This window comes from Hippocampus zosterae, chromosome 13 (assembly GCF_025434085.1).
Source record: "Hippocampus zosterae strain Florida chromosome 13, ASM2543408v3, whole genome shotgun sequence".
Classification (NCBI taxonomy): domain Eukaryota; kingdom Metazoa; phylum Chordata; class Actinopteri; order Syngnathiformes; family Syngnathidae; genus Hippocampus; species Hippocampus zosterae.
In genome coordinates this window covers 21,790,558-21,814,053 of record NC_067463.1, presented here as the reverse complement: position 1 = coordinate 21,814,053, position 23,496 = coordinate 21,790,558, and the positions used below count along the sequence as shown (strand labels likewise).

Here is a 23,496-nt window from a genome sequence, read left to right as displayed (position 1 = left end):
ATCGGGGCACAGGCATTTGAGAAAATTTGGAGTTTTCAGGAATGCGGAGCCCCACCAAAACGGAATCGGAATAAAATGCCTTCATTCCGAGAGACCCTTTTTTGCTTCCTTATCGTGGGCGAATGTCTGTTTGTGTGTGTTGACACGCATCCGTTGTGGCCCAGACGAAGGCGACGGTGAAACTCACAAGTCAGTTCTCACGGTGAGAGATTGGGGGCGGGGGGGGGGGGGTGTTCCCATGGCAACCTGAGCACAGGATGACACTGGATTACCCTCTCTCTCTCTCTCCCATTTGCGCTGTCTCTCGAGCTTCTCTCGCTGTGTCTCAAGGGTGATAAAGGATTGTGCTCTCATTAATTTTTTTTCCCGCCCTCTTGAGAGCAAAGTGTCCACAAAGGCGTGTGTGTGTGTGGGGGGGGGGGGGGGGCAATCCAGTGTGTTCTGCACGTGTCCTTGCGCGTTCTTGTTTTTGGTTGGACTCTTTTGGTTGTTCCCTTTCAGTTGTTGTTTTCCCCTCTTGCGTCGATGACAGTTTGGAGTTGAACTCTCGTCTCCGCTCTGACAGACCCGACTTCAAATGTCCCTGGCACGCTCGCCCCCCCCCCCATCAAACGCCCGGCACGCGCTTCATGCCGGCTGCCTTTGGTAGGCGTGAATATTAAAAAGGTGTCAGAATGTCTCGTCACGAGTCGGAAAAAGTGGGGGTGGGGGGGTTTCCTCATTGGCTTGGATATATGGTTTGGCGACCAATCAAAAAGAGAAAAAAAAACGCTGATGAAGTGAGCAGGGGAAGCTTAATGAATGCAGATGCTCGGGAAGCAGGTCAGAGCGGGTCACGGAAGGCTTTGAGGAGTGTGAATAATAATGTGATGAAGCGTCTTTTGCTAGGAGCCGTCGCCAAAAACGATCGCCTCCGCCGAGGAAATCCGTTTGCCAGCTCAAGCAAAAGAGACTTGGTTGATTGAGGGTCAGGTTTCAATCAAACTTCCTTTTTTGTGTGTCCGCATCCATTTTAGCTCTTTCACCGGGCGGCCATTTTGCCACTTCCTACTTGCTGAAAATGCCCTCACGGGTGCTCAGGGAACGACCAATCATGGCTCACCTCTTTTTTGGCTGCAGCTGTTTGTTAAATTTACAATGTAATTGATTTTATTGCTCATGTTTATCGTCCGGAATTTTTCCTCCATCGCAGAAAAGTAGAAAGCGCTTTCAAACGACTACCCCTGCATGCGAAGTGCATGGAGCAAAAATGTGTCGGACAAGACGATTAGGCCCAAAGAGAAAGACGGGCTTCAGTCATCACGATGTTTTTGTTTTTTGATCAATATTGCGCCGGTTTGTCTTCATCGTTGTGCTTGACGTTGTTGCCGCTTCCCCCATCTTTGTCGTGATCAATACTGTATTGCAATTGTGACCCTTGACCTTTTCGCCACCTGGTTTGAGCGCATCAGCATCTTGGCCATCCTGCTCAACTGCGTGACTCTGGGAATGTTTCAGCCCTGCGATGACACACACTTCCTGTTGCAGGTAACACACATACAAATGCGCGCACACACGCTAGGGCATTAAAAAAAAATAAAAAAATTGGTAGGCATGTCGATCATCCAAAAAGTCTCAGCAAATCCGACATTTTTCTTTTTGAACTTGATTTTCACTCCCCGATGCCATTTGATTTCTGCAACACAAAATTTGTTTGGCGTGAGTAGACCCGCAAAAAAGTCTCAAGAGGCCATGCCCAAAAAGCCATTTTTTGAGTTCCGAGCAGTCCTTTAAAACTTAACTTCTTGGAAAGTTCAGCCCCAAAGGCAATCTGAAATTTGGTTGGCACGTCCATCAGTGGACCCAAGAAAAACTCTGAATTTAGAAGCCACCGGAACTCTGCCATTTTGGTCCGAAGTGGCCATTTTGTTTTCTCCAAATATCCACCCCTAAAAGCCGCCAGGACTACAATATTCAATTTGGTCAGTATGTCTATCATGAGTAGACCCACAAAAAAGTCTCCAGTAAACCTGGCCCAAAAAGCCATTTTTTTAGTTCCGAGCAGTCCTTTAAAACTTAACTTCTTGGAAAGTTCAGCCCCAAAGGCAATCTGAAATTTGGTTGGCACGTCCATCAGTGGACCCAAGAAAAACTCTGAATTTAGAAGCCACCGGAACTCTGCCATTTTGGTCCAAAGTGGCCATTTTGTTTTCTCCAAATATCCACCCCTAAAAGCCGCCAGGACTACAATATTCAATTTGGTCAGTATGTCTATCATGAGTAGACCCACAAAAAAGTCTCCAGTAAACCTGTCCCAAAAAGGCATTTTTTGAATTCCGAGCAGTCCTTTAAAACTTAACTTCTTGGAAAGTTCAGCCCCAAAGGCAATCTGAAATTTGGTTGGCATGTCCATCAGTGGACCCAAGAAAAACTCTGAATTTAGAAGCCACCGGAACTCTGCCATTTTGGTCCGAAGGGGCCATTTTGTTTTCTCCAAATATCCACCCCTAAAAGCCGCCAGGACTACAATATTCAATTTGGTCAGTATGTCTATCGTGAGTAGACCCACAAAAAAGTCTCCAGTAAACCTGGCCCAAAAAGGCATTTTTTGAATTCCGAGCAGTCCTTTAAAACTTAACTTCTTGGAAAGTTCAGCCCCAAAGGCAATCTGAAATTTGGTTGGCATGTCCATCAGTGGACCCAAGAAAAACTCTGAATTTAGAAGCCACCGGAACTCTGCCATTTTGGTCCGAAGGGGCCATTTTGTTTTCTCCAAATATCCACCCCTAAAAGCCGCCAGGACTACAATATTCAATTTGGTCAGTATGTCTATCATGAGTAGACCCACAAAAAAGTCTCCAGTAAACCTGGCCCAAAAAGGCATTTTTTGAATTCCGAGCAGCCCTTTAAAACTTAACTTCTTGGAAAGTTCAGCCCCAACGGCAATCTGAAATTTGGTTGGCACGTCCATCAGTGGACCCAAGAAAAACTCTGAATTTAGAAGCCACCGGAACTCTGCCATTTTGGTCCGAAGTGGCCATTTTGTTTTCTCCAAATATCCACCCCTAAAAGCCAGGACTACAATATTCAATTTGGTCAATATGTCTATCATGAGTAGACCCACAAAAAAGTCTCCAGTAAACCTGGCCCAAAAAGCCATTTTGGCATGAAGTGTCCATTTTGTTTTTGTCATTTTCCAGCAGTCCTTCAGAATCCAGCTTACCACACAGAATTTGTCCAATTCAAACCATGTAGACTCGTCGGGCAAAATCCTGAATTACATTTTCACACTGATCCTTTGCGTGTGTTTTTTGTTGTTGTTTTTGTGTTTTTTGTGTACGCAGGCACTGGACGACGGCATCTTTGTATTTTTTGCCGGGGAGATGCTGGTCAAGATGGTGGCTCTGGGGATCTTCGGCCACAACGGTTACCTCGGAGACACATGGAACCGCCTGGACTTCTTCATTGTCATCGTGGGGTGAGTTTTGGACACTTGCGGACGCGTGCGCCGCTGACATTAAATACGAGCCAAAAATGTGTGTGCATGTGTGCGTGCGGAGACGCTTGTTTAATGCCAGTAAAATGTCAAGCATGCGTGTGTGTGTGTTAGCGTTAGCGTCTGACAGCTTTGCAGAATGGCAATGGGAAACACGGAGTCCTGGGAGGCCTCCGTGATTCCCCGCTTAAAAGCCATTGTGGTATCCCAGAGACAGCACGCCGCCTTCTGTTGCGTTCCCGGTGGACCTGACGGGTCAGGCGCTCTCTTCCTCCCCCCCTCCCTGCAGGATGTTGGAGTACTCGCTGGACGGACACAACATCAGCCTGTCGGCAATTCGCACCGTGCGCGTCCTACGGCCGCTCAGGGCCATCAACAGGGTTCCCAGTGAGTTCTTCAGTTTTTCCTTGCAAGAAGCTTTTTTTTTTTTTTTTTTTTACCATTTGCATGTCAAATATTTGCATCACAGCACTTCAGCGCCAGGCTCCGCCCACACAGTTGGCCTGAAGATTGTTGCTTCAAACAAAATGGCAAAGATTTGCTTATGGTATGGCTTCGGGTTGCTTTTTTTTGGGGTGACCTCGTGATCGATCAGAATTCCAAATTTCATGTTGCTAAATGAAGCTGGCTTTGGGGGATGAATTATTATTTTTTGTTGTTTTTGTTGTTGTTCTGTCAGGTGATACCGAGCCAAAATGTCAGATTCAAACAAAATTTCCACCCTTTGTCTTTTCGGACATGGCTTCTTGAGACCTTTTTGTACATAATGTCACAATAAACATGCCTACCAAATTTCACGTGGCTAAAAGACACTTGCTCTGGGGGCTGAATCAAAACCAACACAAAAAAGGTTTTGATGTTATTGAGCCAATATGGTTGTTTGAACCAAAACTGCAAACTTGCTGTTTTTTTCTGGGCCTGGCTTCTCATCGTTTTTTTTATTTTTTTGTGGGCTGACTCATGATTGCCTTGTTTTCACGTTCTTAAGTCAAGCATTTTTTTGGGGGGGGCGGAGGGGGACAAAATTATTTTCAAAATTCGGGTGGGGGTGTGGGGGGGGGGGGCACAATTCAGCCAAAATAGATACTTTGAGCCAAAAGGGCTAACTTCTTTTTGGGGATCGGTTCCTGAGACTTTTTGGTGGGTTGACTCATCATTGAAATGGCTGCCAAATTTCTGGGAATTTGGTAGGCATTTCATGTCGCTTTGTGAAAGTGGCTTCAAGGGCTGGATTTTATTAAATTTTCCTAAATAACGGGGCAACTACTCTCCCAAATGTAAATTTTCATGTGAAATGACAAAAACAAAACAAAACAAAACACATGAACACATTTTCAAGCTACGCAAAGAGCCTCTTAATCATTTATTAAAAGGGAAATGTTATAAATATGAATAATATGAATAAATATGAAATATTAATGTTCCATGTTCCAATTAGTAGCAGGCGCCATGTAAAGGCCGAAAATCCGTCGCCGACATTGGGACGACAGGAAACCAGCGACAAAGCAATTAGCCGCTGCAAACACAATGTGAAATTCCTATTTTCATTTGGGGATTATTCCCAAACATTCCGAGATGGGAATTTTGGGGCGGGAATTTGCGGCTAACGTTTTCGCCAGCTAGCGGCCATCCAACCACGCAATTCTCAAATGTAAGCATATTTGACAAGACAGATGACCTTGACCTTGACCACGTAGCTCATTGGGTCAGCCCCAGCTTTTGAAGGCACGCACACATCCAACGTCACGGATTGTACGGTGGAGAATGTGAGAGGGAAAAAAAATAATAATTTGGTTGACTTGTTGTGTGTGTGTTGTCAGGCATGCGCATCCTGGTCACCCTGCTGCTGGACACGCTTCCCATGCTGGGCAACGTGTTGGCGCTTTGCTTCTTCGTCTTCTTCATCTTTGGCATCGTTGGCGTGCAGCTTTGGGCGGGGCTCCTGAGGAACCGATGCTTCATGGGGGAGGACGTCAAGACGTGAGTTACCGTGGCGACCGCGACCCATCCACGCCAGCCCCTTATTTGGCTTCGTTCGCTCCTTGCCGTCGTCCGCGTCATCAATAAAGTGTTGAAATGTTCCCCCCGGGGCGCACACCCTGATTAAACGGCGCGCTAATCACCAATCAAAAGTATTGGTCAGCGAAGTGATTGGAATAGTGATTGGGCTTCTTTTTATGATTTTTAAAAAATTGTTTTAATTTTAAAATTTTAATTCTCGCGGAACCCGAACGACTTTTCAACGCCTCGCCACCATGAATGCTTGATTCCTCATCTTTTCTACATGTTGCTCCGGTCTGCCCCCCTTTGTCCAGAAACACGAAACCCACAAAGTCATCCGTCACGGCGGAAGCACTCAGTTATTGCGCGCTCTGCTTTCTTCTTGTTACACCAGTGCGCCATTAATCCCGCTAACAAGTGTTGTGGATGTGGAGTGTGTCTGGCTGTGCGCTTACCATTGTTGTTTCGCTTAAATTCTCTATTTTTAATCCAGCCCGCATGGCAGTGGGGGGGGGGGGGTGGAACACTGCTGACTGTGAACATCCATCTCGGAATAGCGCGGCGAGAAGAGGCAATTTCATGAAGCTTCTTCTTTTTAAAAAAATTTTTTTTAAGAATATCCTTCCAGCTTCCGCACGTTATTTTGGCACTTTTGTGATATGGCGGGTTTCTTGCAAAGGGGCGCACTAGACCTGTTCCCCCCTCGCCACGCCCCCTGCTGCGGCTAGACGAAATGGGCAAACTACGGCCCGCGGGCCGAATAGGTCCCCTTTGTCTTTTTAATCCGGCCCCCCGAAGGTTGGTACACAATTAAGGATCGATGTCAACGACTGCATTAATTTCATTTGGACTCGTAATGACGGGCATTTCAACGCCAGGTGGCGCAGTTACTTGAAGTTGCAGAGCATAGGGAGGAAGGGGGAGACGATACGGAAGCCCGCAGTAGCGCCAAGTCAAGCAAATCCTGTTCGATACGACGGAATAATGTACTCTTAAAGTCTGAAAAACGTGCCAAAAAATACAAAATACTGCTTTTTAAATAAAGAAATCCAATTAATATTATTCATTCATTCATTCATTCATCTTCCGAGCCGCTTGATCCTCACTAGGGTCGCGGGGGGTGCTGGAGCCTATCCCAGCTGTCTTCGGGCAGTAGGGAGGGGACACCCTGAATCGGTTGCCAGCCAATCGCAGGGCACACAGGAACGAACAACCATTCGCACTCACACTCACACCTAGGGACAATTTAGAGTGTTCAATCAGCCTGCCACGCATGTTTTTGGAATGTGGGAGGAAACCGGAGCACCCGGAGAAAACCCGCGCAGGCCTGGGGAGAACATGCAAACTCCACACAGGGAGGCCGGAGCTGGAATCGAACCCGGTACCTCTGCACTGTGAAGCCCACGTGCTAACCACTGGACTACCGGGCCGCCCCAGTGTTACCCCCCCCCTGAAAAAAATATTTTCTTGGATTTTCACAGTAAAAGCAAGGAGCTCATTTTCACTTTTTGGGCCCCACTAGATCTGTGACTACATTTTGTCTGCTCATATATTTTGCCGGTTATTGAATCACGCACCCGAAACACTTTTTTTTAATTTTTTTTTTTTTTTAGGATTTCCACATTTCACTTTGTGAGTTACGCTCAATTCATCTTCCAGGAGGTACAACGTCTCTTTCCTGAGCGTTTACTACCGTCCGGGCGGCACGGAGGACCACCCGTTCATCTGCTCGGCAGAGCGAGACAACGGCATGCTGCGCTGCGCCGACGTGCCCCGCCGGCGCGTTGCCGGGACGTCCTGCTTCCTGGCGGCCGAGGACACCCGTCCCGAGAGGGCGGCGGCGGCGGCGGCGGCGGGAGGAGACGGGACGTCGTGTGTCAACTGGTACCAGTACTACAACGAGTGTCGCGCCGGCGAGTTGAACCCGCACAAGGGAGCGATCAACTTTGATAACATTGGATATGCGTGGATTGCCATTTTTCAGGTGATGATGGGATGCGCTCGTGTCTTATTTGGAATGTGAGCATATTCGCGGACTTTAACCCTTTTCGTGCGCCCTGTAACCTGATAACGTGACGCAAGACATGTTCATTTTCTGGGCATTATAAATGACACATGACTTAAATGTGTGAAAGAAATTAATACTCGGCGTGTTGATAATTTCTGCGTATGTAATGTTAGCAAATTGGCTCAAATTGCTTCATTGGGAGCATGAAAATAATTATTGTCGTCATCGGTTTTGTCGTGTGTCAAATTTTTTTTTTTGGTTGTTTATATCGCTAGCGAGTTGCTTGAAATGATTGTTAAGAGTAAATATCTTTGTTTTCAATTAAAAAAACAAAATCCACCGGTTACTTGAAATACTCTACTTAGTTATTCATTTATTTACTTGAATTCAAAATATATACTGTATATGTTTTTTTTTTTAATCTTTACTCGGCTGCCCCCTAAAATATTAAACAGCTACGATGGCCTATAGTCACATTTCAATGTTATTTTGTTTCGTAATATTGAATTATCAGGCACGAAATATGTTTCTTTGCCCTTCTTAAACATGGACAATCGATTCTACTACTGACGTGCGTGTGTGTGTGTGTGTGTGTGTGTGTGTGTGTGCGCGCGTGCGCTCTGACAGGTAATTACTCTGGAAGGCTGGGTGGACATCATGTATTACGTCATGGATGCCCACTCTTTCTACAACTTCATCTACTTCATCTTCCTCATTATCGTAAGAACACACACACAGACACACACACACACACACTATCTGCAGATCCTTGAGACGTGAAGTATCGGACAAGCTTAACGTGTCGCCGGGATCTACTTTATGCGGCGTAAGCTCATTGCCGCCGCTGCCTGTCACATTAGACAAAGGAAGCTTAGTAATGCGCGACGTGCTTTGATGTCTTATGCCAAAGTCTCGAGCTGTTCCGAGCAGACCCGTGCGATGCGCGACAAGAAATGGAAAAAAAAAAAAAAAAGATGTACGCGGTACCTCAACTTACGACTCTCCATATGAAATGTTCAAGTTACGAACCGCCTCAACAAGGAAATATTGCCTTATTATGAAAAATAATATAGTCATTATTATGAAATATTATTAATTTCATAATATTATTATGAAAAATAATAATGTAAATATTGCTCTTGTTATGAAAAAAAAATGGAAAGGTAAAAATAGCAACTCGGAGTTTCCTGAACGCAACATACTTCCAGCTGCTCTGCCATTGGCTATTACTGAGCGTCATCCTGGCATCCCATTGGCTAAGATAGAACTCTAGGAAATATGTCTGTGCAGCTTCGAGAGAGATAAGATAAGATAAGATATCCTTTATTCGTCCCACACTGGGGAAATTTACAGCCTCCAGCAGCAAGAATGTATGTAGAAAGAAGAAAGGAGAAAGAGAAAAAAAACAACAACAAACATTTTTCAATTAAATACAATATGAACACAAATGGATAAATCGCAGTACTATTTACAATTTTCCTTCACATCATTTAATTATTAATCGATAATAGATGGATATGCGTCTATGGAGCGTCGTCGTCATTGGCCCCTCGGGCAATGAGGCGTTCCGATAGTTTGACATAAACGTGAATCAGCCAGAAAAAGATCGCCAGTCATACAGTCGCGCTCACTATGCTGATGTTTGCCTCGGACATTTTCAAAGGATTGTTCAAAGTCGACAAAAGCAAAAGTACTCGGATCAGTTCTTGACAAAACGGCAGGCAAAAACCTCCTCTGAGACAGAATATGAACTACTGAGCGCAAAAAAATGTAATTAAAAATTAAAAGTTAAAAGACCATATTTTTTTAATAATTTATTCTTTGTTTTTTTTTAATATTATACACAACTCTCATTTATTGTGCAATAATCAAAGTCTAACATGCATTTTTATGCTTCATAAAACATTTGTGTCTGAGTTTTGGGGGCCTTGGAACGGATTAGGGCATTTACATGGTAAACGCGCCTCTACTCACAAAAACCTCTACTTAAGAAATTTCTTACAGAACCAAATCATTTCACTGGATTCCGAATCTTTTTTACCACCTCGGGTCGTTACTGTCTGCTTGCATTTTACTGCTCAGGTGGTGCAATGACCCCCATTCCCCCCCCACCATTAAATTCCTAATTTCTCCACCTAATTATAGTATTTTATTGATTCTGCAGTCGATTAGCAGGATGAAAAAAAAATTTAATCCCAGTCCAGATCCTTCGAGTGCCAACGGGCCATTTGACACAAGCGCAGGACTCGGAAAGTCAGACTTTGCCGCCGGCGTAGCAAAACACTCACCGGCCACGGGGGACAGGCAAACATGCTTCGGGCGCGACGCAATTGTCTCCCAAGTGTACATTTGTCCCTCTCAGGTGGGCTCCTTTTTCATGATCAACCTGTGCCTGGTGGTCATCGCCACCCAGTTCTCGGAGACCAAGCAGCGCGAGCACGCCCTGATGAAGTCGGAGCAGCGCGCCCGCCAACTCCACCAGTCGGCGTCCACGCTAGCCAGCGACAGCCAGCCGGGCAGCTGCTACGAGGAGATTATCCGCTACTTGGCGCACTTGGGCCGCAAGGCGTGCCGCCGCCTGTCCCGGTTGCTGGCCCTGGGCGCCGCCGGCCTGCGCTGCGCCTGCGCCTGCGCCGCGCGCCGCCGGGACCGGGGCGTGACCGAGATGAACGGGCTGGCACACCGGCATTCCGGTCATGTTGCGGGTGATCTGTCGCACCTTTGTGAGATGTATCATCAGCGACACCCTCCGCCGCCACCGCGAGTGGAATGTCGGCTGAGTAACGGAGGTTTTAATTACCCCGTCATATCACCTCTCCACCCTCACCCGGATGCAAAGGGTCCGCATCACAAGAGAGGCGGCGCCGCGGAGGCCGGCAACAGGCTCGTCCTGGAACACGGTGAGATGACTTTGACAATCGGTTGGTCACAGAGCAACAATTCTTCTGTAAGCCTGATATGTTTCATAATCCCGACGTGCGCATTTTTGCAAACAAAAAAAACATCAAAGACAAACGAAAAGTCAAGTCAAGAGTATTTCTCGAGCACTTTCAAACAGCCATCGCTGCATACAAAGTGCTGTACACGGAGCGATTTAACATACACAATAAACAGTAAGACGAATCGGTAATAAAGGCGGTAGAAAGCACCAAGCAGTAAAATCAAGAACAAATCTAAGTCATGCTGAGTCGAACGCAAGGGCTTGTTTCTGTCAAAGCTACGACTGACATTTGTGCTTTTGTGTGCAGGCGGTTGCGCGGCCCACCCGGCGCTACCCTTGCCTGGCGAGGTCCCTGTGGAGTCGCCGCCATGTCCGTACTGCAGCTACTACAACCGAGTGCGTGACCCCCAAATCCAGGCAGTGGACGAGGATCATCGTCATTATCAGGAGCAGCGAGGCCCAGTCAGCAACCCCGCGCCGCCACTGCAGCCCCCTTGCAAGAGCCCCGCCCCCCGCCCGGGCGAGAGACACGCCGCCCGGCCCGTGTGGCGGGCGTGCGCTCGATGCTGGGCGGAATACAGGAGCAAACTGGAGCTCATTGTGGGCAGCAGATACTTCAACAGAGGCATCATGATTGCAATTCTGATCAACACGCTGTCCATGGGAATCGAGTATCACGAACAGGTACGGGCGTGCATGTGATGCCGACGTCTCGGGTCGTTTTCGCCCCAAATCTTTGGCGAACACCATTGTTCCAAGATCTCAATTGGATGACAAAAGAGGCTCAAGAAAATGTGAACAAGTGAAGCGCTAATCTTTTTTTGGCTAATGCTTTTTTTGTATGACTCCGAAATTGGATTTTTTTTCTGGAAACATTTGCTTAAAAACAACCATCTTGAGGGCGGCCCGGTAGTCCAGTGGTTAGCACGTCGGCTTCACAGTGCAAAGGTACCGGGTTCGATTCCAGCTCCGGCCTCCCTGTGTGGAGTCTGCATGTTCTCCCCGGGCCTGCGTGGGTTTTCTCCGGGTGCTCCGGTTTCCTCCCACATTCCAAAAATATGCATGGCAGGCTGATTGAACACTCTAAATTGTCCCTAGGTGTGAGTGTGAGCGTGGTTGGTTGTTCGTCTCTGTGTGCCCTGTGATTGGCTGGCAACCGATTCGGGGTGTCCCCCGCCTGCTGCCCGAAGACAGCTGGGATAGGCTCCAGCACCCCCCGCGACCCTAGTGAGGATCAAGCGGCTCGGAAGATGAATGAATGAACAACCATCTTGAAGGTTTTTGCACCGTGGACTCTGAGTTGTCACAAAAACACACAAAAAAATAATCTCCACAGCTTCTACATCGTGAGCAAAACGTATTCATAACGGATTATGGCCCCAAAAAAACGAAATGTTTCCGGTTTGTTGTTGTCCTTTTATAGAATTCACAATTTATTCTAACATAACATAGGCGATCCACTTCCCCCGATAGGAACGATCGCATGAGCAAATGACGGACGCCTCCCTCGGTCACGCCTTCGGTCTCGACGATCTGCGATTGGCTGGATTTATTCACGCCACGGGGGACACCCCAAAAAAAATGGACGCGCTAATGACGTGTGTGTGTGCGGGATTCGTTGAAACGCGCACGGCAATCAACACTTGCCGCGCGACTCTCACGATCTCTCCGCCGAGTGTGTCTGCCTTGCTGTGTGCAGCTCATAAGACCTGAAGTGTTAATTAAAGTGTGACCCTTGGACAAAAGTGAGCGAGAGAGCGAGCGAGCGAGCGAGAGAAGGAGGCAGACGAGCGAGAATGAGACAGTCGAAGTGGAGCCGGCGAAGGTTTCATGATTTGCCGAGGGAAGATTGCCTTTTTGGCCTATTTACTCGACTGTAAGACACATGGCCGAGTTGTCATCTCATCAGAGGCCGCCAAGGAAATACACACCACTCGGACTGTTTTATTAAGTACCGGCGTGAAAAAAAAGGTCAAAGACGATGCCAAACGGGTTCCGTGTTAATCATTTAATGGCGAAAGGCCCACGAGGTCTCACCTGAGTTTGTGGAGGTTTTCTTTTCGACACGATATCTTTGGTTAACGGCGGTGTTCCGCAGGGCTCTGTATCACTCCACTAAAATAAGATGCATACAAATTATTATTATTATTTTAAAGATGACTTGCTAGGTATGCAAAAACCAAGGAAAGGGCAAAGGCCAAATTCTCTGGGACCCTCCACATCCTGTTCACCACCTCCTGCACCTACTTTCATTCATTCATTCATCTTCCGAGCCGCTTGATCCTCACTAGGGTCGCGGGGGGTGCTGGAGCCTATCCCAGCCGTCTCCGGGCAGTAGGCGGGGGACACCCTGAATCGGTTGCCAGCCAATCGCAGGGCACACATAGACGAACAACCATTCGCACTCACACTCACACCTAGGGACAATTTAGAGTGTTCAATCAGCCTGCCACGCATGTTTTTGGAATGTGGGAGGAAACCGGAGCACCCGGAGAAAACCCACGCAGGCCGAAGGAGAACATGCAAACTCCACACAGGGAGGCCGGAGCTGGAATCGAACCCGGTACCTCTGCACTGTGAAGCCGACGTTCTAACCACTGGACTACCGGGCCGCCCAAGATACATACAAATTATTATTTTTTTTTTTTTAAAAAGATGACTTGCTAGGTATGCAAAAACCAAGGAAAGGGCAAAGGCCAAATTCTCTGGGACCCTCCACATCCTGTTCACCACCTCCTGCACCTCCTTTCATATTTGTGTAAATGTCGCCCGGCAATATTTCCAAGTGCTGAAGGATGTTTCGCTTCAATGCACATGCAAAGCGCCCGAAGAGCCGCGGCGCTCTCCGTATCGTTCGCTCAGCCATCAATGGTCGCTGCTGCAGCAGCACGAATGGCACAATTAGATTCCCTTAAAGACGTCCTCTGTTCCGCATTGCTGTTTGTTGCGCATACTACGGGAGACGGCGGCAGGTCATTGCCGATTACGATATTTCGCACAATACGATTCAGATAACTGGTTAATCAGTTGATTAATCGAATGACCGGATTAATCGAATAAATCGAATAATTTGCTTTGTCGGTCTGGCCCTCGTCTCCAGTTATTGGGACGGTACCTTATTGAACGATTCCTTTTCGTCAACGCAGCTTTGCTGTTTTGACAGCTTCCACGCTGCACTGTACTCCACTCGATTCTACATTTCATCGCACGTGACCTCGCTGTCAGTGTTCCGCTTAGTCCGGAACACAGGCATCTCTGGAGAACATCTGCGCCGCTGCCAGATGTCACACGCGCACACACGTGCGCACTAATAAATAAATGTCACCTCCTTCCATGTTGCGTCTCCCACCTCTAGCGCAACTGTTGTTTCCTTCTCGATAGACTCGATACAGTACACACGATATCTAAGATAAGATAAGAAAACCTTGATTTGTCTCACAATGGAGAAATTCCTCATTTACAGCAGCAAAATTATGAAAAGGGAGAAAGTAGAAGAAACGTCAGGTTAAAGTTAAGAGTTGAAATGTGAAATTTATTTCTGTTGCACAAATTGAAATTATGCAAATGGCATTCTGTCCAGATAAAATTAATTGAATCCCAGCTCCCAGTTAACTCCCAATTAATTCCTCTGCTTGCGCATACCTTCACATGCACCAAATTTATGAATTTGTGTGTATATATATATATATATATATATATATATATAGTATGTGTGTGTGTATACATGTGTGATTAATTTAGAAAATCATATTAATTATTGTTCTTGTGTCCATTTTGACTTCCTTTTTGAAAAATAATTGCCTTCCACAAATTCTGCCCAGCAACAGCCTTGTAAAATGAATCAGACTTTTGTTGATCTGTGCCTTTAAGCCGCTTCAGGATATAAATTAAAAACTACAAAGGATTCTTTTAGTACCAAGCGCTTGGCTAAAATTAATTGACTGTCGGTGATTCAAAAAAATGTTTTAGAATGAATTGCGGTCATCTGCACAGTCCGGTTCTTGATTCGGCGCTGCAAATTCTGCCTAGCAACAAGCGATCACGTCCCGGAAAGTATTTTGTCGATGTTTTCCCGCGCCTCGCTAGCAGTCTCAAGCCGTCTCGCCCTCAGCCGCAGGAGCTGACGGATGTTTTGGAGATCAGCAACATGGTGTTCACGAGTCTGTTCAGCCTGGAGATGCTGCTGAAAGTCGTGGCGCTCGGCCTCTTCGGCTACATCAAGAACCCCTACAATGGCTTCGACAGCATCATCGTCATCATCAGGTGGGGCGACCTCACAACGCACTCACGACGTTTTCGAGCGGATTTTGATGTTCTTTTTCCCTTGAATATTTGATGCCCCCCCCCCTCCACGTGTGTTAGTGTGTGGGAGATTGTGGGCGAGGCGGACGGAGGTTTGTCCGTGCTGCGTACCTTCCGTCTGCTGCGGGTCCTGAAGCTGGTGCGCTTCCTGCCAGCCCTGAGGAGGCAGCTGGTGGTGCTCATGAAGACCATGGACAATGTGGCCACCTTCTGCATGCTGCTCATGCTCTTTATTTTCATCTTCAGGTAAGAGATTCAACAATCTTTGGAGTTCAACTTTCCTGTCAGGTCATGTAAAAAAAACAACAACAAAAAACCTGCAGACAAAATGGCTGATGTTGTTTCCATCATGGCTTCTTGAGAGGTTTTTTTTTGGTATGCTTAATCGACGTGCCAATCAAATTTTTAAATGCCTACCAAATTTTAGGTTGTTTGGTAAAACAGAATTTGGGGGCTGATTTAAAAAAAATAAAAAATCTGGATGCCACCACAGAGGTAAAGGGCTTCTTCAAGCTAAATTGACAGACTTCCCGTGTGTTTCCGATGCGCTTCTTGAGTCTTTTTTTGTGTTTTTTTTTTGCTGCCTACTGATGATAGACAAACCTACAAAAGTTCATGTTGCGGAATTAAACTCTCGGGGTTGAATTTTATTTTGCAGCAAGCCAAATGGTCGTTCAAACCAAAATGGCTGACTTCTTGTGTCTTTTTAGAACGTGGGTTTTGGATACTGTTTTGGTTTTTGTGGCTCCATTCATTATAGACATACCTACCAAATGTCATATTGCTAACCGGGGCCACTTCTAAGCAAAATGGCTGACTTTCTGTTTTTTTTTCTGACATGGATACCTGACATTTTTTTGTGGTTCTCCTTGTGATAGTTAAGTGCACCAAATTTGAACTTGAACAAAAATTGCTAATTAGGCTTACTTATTGACAACCAAAAAAATTCTGAGGGATGGGACTGAACCAAAACGAACCACTACAAATCAAAATGGCAGTATTCCTGTCTTGAGATTTTATTGTGGCGCTACAAAATTTTATGATGCAGAATAAAACTGTCTGAATGATTTTGTAGAACAGCACACTTGCCCAAATTACTCATCCAACCTCAAAGGGCCGATTTGAGGTTCAACCGGCTTCAGACTGAATTCTTCTTCCCGACGGTGCTACTGAGATAAAGGGCCGTTGGTTCTTTCGAGGAACGGGTTCGTGAGATTTTTTGTGGGGCCACTCATGATAGACATATCCACCAAATTCCACATTTCTAACTAAAACCTCCTTCAGAAATTCACTTTTTTTAAATTCTAGGTTTTTGATCATCCCTCGTGGAGGTCGCGTATGGATACGTGTGATCACGTGACTAAATAATGCACTCCTCCGTGTTTTCATTTGTTGTGTGCGCAGTATCCTGGGGATGCATTTGTTTGGCTGCAAATTTGGTTTGCGACAAGATAGCGGAGACACGCTCCCCGACAGAAAGAACTTTGACTCGCTGCTCTGGGCCACCGTCACCGTCTTCCAGGTTTGACGCGCAGCGCACAGACGCCGCGATTTCATTTGAAATGAACGAGTAGGACATCTACACCGAAGCACCCTGCGGTGTCATTGGCAGCAGACCAGATACCTCATCTTGATTATTTTTAATCCAATCGAGAGCGGGCTTACTCTCAGCAACGTTTTCCCCTCCCCAGACACAGAAATGACCAAACGCAAGCCAGTGTCAGAGCAGCCAGATGAAAAAAAAAAAGCATTAAAAACAAAAACAAAAGCAAAGGAGTCCCCAAAAGGCACTCGGCAGGAGTGTGTTTAACGGCGACGAGCGTTATTGCCGTTGAACCCGCAGAGACAGATATTAAATTCTGCCTTAATGTGCCTCTTATTACAGCGGGGTGAGAAAGTCGTTTGTTGTTCTCACACCGTTATGTCGTAAGCAGTTTTTGCGCATCGCTTTCTGGCCGGTACACAAAATTGTCTTTGATGTTTACAAACACATGTAAGTTCTTTGAGTCTTGATCTCATTTTTTTTCCTTCTACCTTTCACCAAAAACATATCATTTCACGAGGGGTGTGTAGACTTTTGTATCCACTGTACATTTTGTACCGGAGAAAGATTTCTTTCACTTTTTACAAGTTTGATGGTCCGAGTCAGAGACAACAACAACAACAACAAAACAGGAGTCGAGACCGCTCTCGAGTGCGACAATAGTGCCGAAAACACACAAGTTCAGTTTTTTGAAGACAAAATGATCTTTGGGCTTTGCAAAAAAAACGACGTTAGGCTCGTTTCGGATTCCAAATTGTCTTTGATGTTTACAAACACATGTACGTTCTTTTTGTCTTGATCTCATTTTTTTTTCTACCTTTTTCACCAAAACATATCATTTCCCGAGGGGTGTGTAGACTTTTGTATCCACTGTACATTTTGTACCGGAGAAAGATTTCTTTCACTTTTTCCAAGTTTGATGGTCCGAGTCAGAGACAACAACAACAAAAACACACAAATTCAGTTTGTTGAAGACAAAATGATCTTTGGGCTTTGCAAAAAAACGACGTTAGGCTCGTTTCGGATTCCAAATTGTCTTTGATCTTTCCATAAGCACTCACGCTCGGTTGCTGAGAGTCCTCTTTGACATTTGGAAAACCGTCACGTTAGTTGTGGATCACCCTGCAAGTGTCACCGTCGACGTTTCTGTCGCCTTACAGATCCTGACGCAGGAAGACTGGAACGCCGTCCTGTACAACGGCATGGCGTCCACCACGCCGCTGGCCGCCCTCTACTTCGTCGCCCTCATGACCTTTGGCAACTACGTCCTCTTCAACCTGCTGGTGGCCATCTTGGTTGAAGGCTTCCAGGCCGAAGTAAGGCCCCACCTTGCGGCTTCGCCGGCGCCGTCGCGCGCGGCCTCGGCTACTCGATTTTGCCGGCTTTGTCGTCACGTCGGCGGCTGCATAGGCGGTCTTAGCCGTGTTGATGTTTTAGCGCTTTTGGCTGTTGCGGCGGCGGAGTCGATGCTCTTGCCGGCGTCGTTGACAAAAGCGCTGGCGCCGGTGAGAGGAAAGCTGCCTTGCGCGGAATAATCTCCACAATCCCGCTTGCATGCCTTTGCGTCGCGCTTGCTCACACACACACACACACACACACACACACGCACCCTACGTACACACACAAAAGCCTCCAGGGCAGGCTTGTGTTTGGTATCGCTCTGTCATTCACAGCTGGTGAGCTTTTGTTGTTTAGATTTTGCTGCTTTATCTCCATCATCAGGCAGTACACACACCGATAATCTCACACTGACACACACACACACACACACACGTAATGATAGACACACACCGGTAGACGCGGCCTTGTTGATGCCCCTCCGCCTCAGCCATCCTTCTCCATATCTCCAGCGAAAATTCTAATTAAATCGGGCAAAGCTTTATTGCCGTGACGACAGGAGATCCGCGGCCCAAAAAAGCCCCCCCCCCCCCCCCCCCCCCGGCTCCACTGCCGCCTCTGACTCACGGTTTTTGCGTATCTGTTGTGCGTCTGTCCGCCAGGGCGATGCCAGCCGATCGGATTCGGACGACGAGGGCCAGTCTCTGTCGTACGACGAGGAGGAGAAGTTGCGGGAGTTGTACGCCGCGGGTAACTCGCCAGCTTGAGAAGCTAACGTCGCGGTCTCGCCGCGTACTCAAAAACTTTTTTCCCGTTCTTCACTCCCGACCGGAAGAGCGCAAGATCCAGGCCATGATCAGCAGCCCCAATGGTCTCCTGAACCCCAGGGCCTCCATGCCGCCACCCCTTTCCCTGCCCGTCATCACTCACACAGCGGCCACGCCCACCGTGACTTATGGCCAATCGCGGCGCACCAGTGCGGCCTCCGCCGTGGACAGCCTCGAGCAACTGAGGTCGCCGGTGAGCCTTAGCGCCGCTAATTTCTGTGGAAAATAAATCAAAATAAAGTCCAAGTCCTCGGCCACTCTGTTTAAAAAAATATATATATATTATAATCAAAATATGGTATTAAAAAAAAAAACTTTGTGTGATGTCATGTTATAGTTGGGATTTTTTTTATTATTTAAATCTGTTATATTTTAATTTTAAATGAAATGAAAACAAGTGATATCTTGTACTCGTGTATTGTCGTAATTAAAAAATGCACAAAAAAGTCCAAAAATAAAAGTTAAAAAAATGGTGGTAACTGGTAACATGCAACATTTCTAAAAATTTAAAAACTTTTTGAATACTGAAATTACCAAAATCATTTTTGGCCTTTTTTTTTTGTGCATTTCAAAATAAAAAGTGACATGGCAACATAACAACGAACCAAAAAATTGTATTATTTATTATGCTATAAAATATTCCCCCCCCCCCTTTAGCAAATCACCTTGCATATTGCAACATTCACCATCATGATTATTATTTTTTTTAAATGATTATTTTTTTGGTGTGGTTTCTCCACAGCCTCCGTGGGACAGCCTCCCGCAGAGCCGTCGCTCCAGCTGGACCAGCCTGGGCCGGGCCCCCAGCCTCCACCGCCGGAGCCAGTCGGGCGAGATGGAATCGCTGCTCTCCGACGGCGGCAGCAGAGAGGCGTCCTTGGACACGCCCGACTACCTGCAGGTGCCCCCCTTGCGCTCGCCCGACTGCAACGGGACCGCCGCCTTCCCCATGCCCGAGCACGCTTACGACGACGCGCTCCAGACGTCGCTTTACCACGCGCAGGCGGAGGACGAGGACGCCGAGGAGGTTGGCAATCTCAACCCGGGATCCCATTGACCAATAAACCAGATTCGTTGGACTTGTAACCGCCATCGAAACCAGAGACAAGTGTCATGTTGAATTTTCAGACTTTGTACCAGAAGCTGAGGAAACTGCTGGAGCCGTACGAGCCTCAGTGGTGCGTGGAGCACGAGGATTGGTCACTCTACGTCTTCGCTCCGCACAACCGGTAAATCCCCTTGCGTGCGGGCGGCGTGTCCAAACACATACGCGCGGTGTTGACAGGAATGTGTGTGTGTGTGTAGCTTCCGGCTGTGGTGCCAGAAAACCATTGGGCACAAGATGTTCGATCACATCATCCTGCTCTTCATCTTCCTTAACTGCATCACCATCGCGCTGGAGAGGCCCGACATTCATCCGCGCAGCATGGTAACGCCCGCGCATGCTAACATGCTAACACACATAACGTACAGTGTGCCAGCTAGCGGGATGCTTCATCATACAGCGTGTGCATCATTTCCTTCGTGTATGCTTGTTAAACGCAAGACGTCTGAAAAACAAAACGAAACAAAACTATGCATTCTAATATGTGTAAATATAAAAAAAATGGGTTAATTTTTATTCAGATTTTTTTTTTTTATGCATTGGGTTGTCTCGGGGCAATGCATTTGATTTGATCGGATTTCTTCCCAAAGAAAATAAGAATGATGATGAGAATAATAAACAATAGCGAATCGTCCCCCGGTGTGGTTGTGAACGCCAATGGTTCTTCCTTGATGCGTGTGTCCCGCGATTGGCGGACAACCATTTCGGGGTGTGCCCCGCCCCCCGCCTACCGCCCGGAAAAAGCGAGGAAGGGCTCTGAGCACGCCCGCGACCCACGTGACGATAAGCACTTCCGAAAATGCATGCATGCGTGGATCTTTGAACTTTTTCATCTACGTTAGCCATTTGGAGGATTTGATCTACTCCCCCCCCCCCCAACCCCCTTTGGGCAACACGTGTAACAGCCAACCCTGATTATCACGAAGGCAACGTCCCGCTATCTTTTTGATTATCCTTTCATCTTCCACAGTGGTAATTGTTTTTTTTTTTTAACTTGGAACGTGACAGCAACTTGAAAGCGGTAATGCGTGACAAAAGTGTGTGTGTGTGTGTGTGTGTGTTATTTTTTACAGGAGCGAGTGTTCCTCAGCGTGTCCAATTACATCTTCACTGTGATCTTTGTCGGCGAAATGATGGTCAAGGTAAGTGTGATCCGCAACCAATTTGCATCGTCACGTTTTTGGAGACACGTTTATGACCTCACCTGAACGTCGCTAATAGCAATTGACTTGTTGAGTTTGTTTTTTTTTTAATCATGAGACAAATTGGACGCTCTTGTTTTAATTCTCTTCTAATGTGACAAAAAAAAACTATGATTTGCGTGTCTTAACCATGATTTATTTACTGCCTAGCTATCGGATTTGAGGGGCATTTATTACATGACCTTGACTTGTCTGCAAACACGTTTTTCATGTGTTGTGGGGACCTCAAACATTGGGGGAAGGGGCAGGGGGGGCATAAATTCCATAACCTTGACAGCCATTGTACTAAAGGTGGAATTGCTTAAGTGAAACTCACCAATCATTAAGAGAATGTGATGTGTGTGTGTGTGTATAAACCCGTCTTAATGTTTCTCAAATCTTTAAGTTGACATGATTTATGAAAATGTAGAATCGCGTGAGTAAAATATTTCGGATTTGAGTGCCGCTCATCACATAATCTTACGCGAATTGGGACTATTTGACTTTATTTTTCTTGCAAGACAACACAAACTATCATTTCATGTTCTTCAAATTTGATCGGAAATACCACTTAACGGGCATCTGTGTTCAATGTTTTCTTCTGATGGTGCTAGCAATCATAAGCTAGGAATCGTAAATCGGATAAACTTAACAGAAATCATACTATCGAAGATCGACTCGTTTAAAATTTGTGACTTAAACCAGAAACGAATATGATTTGTCTTGCAACATGTTTATCCGAGTTGTGGGGACCGGATGGAATTCACACAGCCGCAATCAAGAGGGAGCATTAAATCATGTAGGCTAACGACAAATGCAATTCATTGAGTTGTTCAAACATATTTCCTAATGTTGCAAAAATGAAACCTTCGTAAAAAAAAATGTCCAAGAAGTGGACTTCAGCACAAGTCACAAATCAGGAAAAGAACTTGATAAGTGTGTATGCAGACTTGTCATTGGTGTGGGGTCCGAAATCTGTCACAATTAGTGTTCATAAATCACGTTCCTATTACAAAATCGGAATTCTTAAATAAGATGACCAACGTGATTTATGTGTGTAACCAGTTTCTTTTTCCAGTTTTGTGGGGACCTAAATCTCTCATAATTGGGGTTACGTAATCTTGAAACCTCACTAGAAATGTTCTTGATCTTTCTTGTAGCTTCTTTAAAGTCTTTGACGTGCATGTGTGTGCCTGTAGGTGGTAGCCATGGGCATGTACTTCGGCAAAGGTGTGTATCTGCAGAGTAGCTGGAACATCTTGGATGGGGTCCTGGTGTTGGTGTCCCTGGTGGACATCCTCGTGTCGGTGGCGTCGGCGGGTGGCAATCGAATCCTGGGCATCTTGCGCGTACTGCGGCTGCTGCGCACGCTGCGACCGCTCAGGTGCCAGTCTTCTTGACCTTCTGTCCGACCGACCATTCTCCACTGTCACGGACAATGCGCGATTCCAATTGAATGCAAAAATATGGTTTCTGAACCCACTTTTTGGGGGTCTCATCGCGCTCTGAAACGGCATTTTTGCAGGTGTGTATCCTGGTGAACACCAGTTGTATTTTCATGTCTGAAATTTGATGAGGAAGGCGGCCAAATGAACCGCAATTGGGAGCAGGAAAGTCGCCTCCATCTATCTATTTTTCATGGCGAGTCATCACATTTTTCTGCCATGCATGTCCAAATGCTCTGACAAAAAAACCTGAAATTCTCCTTAGCATTGTTGAGCCATTTGTCTATTATGTGGGTTTCAAATTTGTAAGCAATCACACAAAACCTTGAGATTTTTTTTGGATTTTTTTTTTTTTGTGGGTCGACTTAGGATTTCCAGGTCCAGCGTATTGCGAAATGAAAGTGGCTTCAAGACAACAAAATTAGAGACTGCTTATGAGTGAGAGTCTGGAAACATGTTTTGTAGCTCTCCTCCTGATTGACATTTCGAGTTCGTGTCATGCTGTTCGGTGAAACAGGAGGCAGAGGTTTTTAAACTAAATGATTGAGTGCGCTAAGAATGTCTGTGCCTTTTTTGGTCTTTTTTTTGTGGGTCTACTTGGGTAATTTTTTTATTATTTTTTTTAGCAAATCAGGCTTTCAAAAACATAAAAGGAGGCTTCTAATGAGCTAGAAGGGGCTAATTCAAATCAAAATGTTACACTTTCTATGTCTCTCAGGCATGATTTTTGAATATTTTTTTTGGTGTGTGTGCCTACTCATAATTGACATGAAGTTTAGTTTAAAAAAAAGAGCATGCTATTAAGTCAAAATGATTGCTTCAAACTAAAATGGCTTGGCTTCTTGACACTTTTTTGTGGGTCAAGTCTTGATAGACATGTCTACCAAATTCCACATTGCAAAGTCAACTGCGGTTGAATTTGGAAAGAACTCAAATACCAGAGGTCAGTGATACCCAGATTTGGTGATATTTAGAGCCTGGGAAAACCCAAAAACAACGTTTTTTTTAACCATGACGTTTATCTCACTCGGGCCTTCAGTGAGCCCACAAAAAAAAAATTGTCAGCTGCTACTAAGCGTCGGTGTTGCCGTTCCAGGGTGATCAGCCGAGCCCCCGGGCTAAAACTGGTGGTGGAGACCCTGATCACATCGCTCAGGCCCATCGGCAACATCGTCCTCATCTGCTGTGCCTTCTTCATCGTCTTTGGCATTTTGGGGGTTCAGGTAAACACCCGCCAACCGTCAAGATGCGCATTGCCACGCTTGCTGTCCAGTAGAAGACAAACGAGGTTTGGGATGACAAATGAAATGCGAGCACAAAGTGAAACATG

The 23,496-nt window shown here is 46.2% G+C and overlaps 1 protein-coding gene across 1 annotated transcript in view; it reads left to right on the top strand.

Annotated features, from left to right (window-relative positions):
• Positions 1-711: 711 nt before the first annotated feature.
• LOC127613400 (voltage-dependent T-type calcium channel subunit alpha-1H-like) overlaps positions 712-23,496 on the top strand; it is a 38,563-nt gene continuing 15,778 nt past the window's right edge. The window contains exons 1-20 of the mRNA XM_052084413.1: positions 712-1,527; positions 3,324-3,457; positions 3,765-3,862; positions 5,296-5,455; positions 7,136-7,460; positions 8,112-8,204; positions 9,847-10,384; positions 10,733-11,109; positions 14,537-14,688; positions 14,788-14,973; positions 16,132-16,249; positions 17,431-17,586; positions 18,271-18,358; positions 18,444-18,628; positions 19,178-19,462; positions 19,564-19,664; positions 19,741-19,864; positions 20,614-20,682; positions 21,921-22,105; positions 23,263-23,389. Of these exons, the coding sequence (XP_051940373.1) occupies positions 1,489-1,527; positions 3,324-3,457; positions 3,765-3,862; positions 5,296-5,455; positions 7,136-7,460; positions 8,112-8,204; positions 9,847-10,384; positions 10,733-11,109; positions 14,537-14,688; positions 14,788-14,973; positions 16,132-16,249; positions 17,431-17,586; positions 18,271-18,358; positions 18,444-18,628; positions 19,178-19,462; positions 19,564-19,664; positions 19,741-19,864; positions 20,614-20,682; positions 21,921-22,105; positions 23,263-23,389 (3,540 nt within the window). The 5' untranslated portion in view covers positions 712-1,488. The remainder of the gene's footprint in view (positions 1,528-3,323; positions 3,458-3,764; positions 3,863-5,295; positions 5,456-7,135; positions 7,461-8,111; positions 8,205-9,846; positions 10,385-10,732; positions 11,110-14,536; positions 14,689-14,787; positions 14,974-16,131; positions 16,250-17,430; positions 17,587-18,270; positions 18,359-18,443; positions 18,629-19,177; positions 19,463-19,563; positions 19,665-19,740; positions 19,865-20,613; positions 20,683-21,920; positions 22,106-23,262; positions 23,390-23,496) is intronic.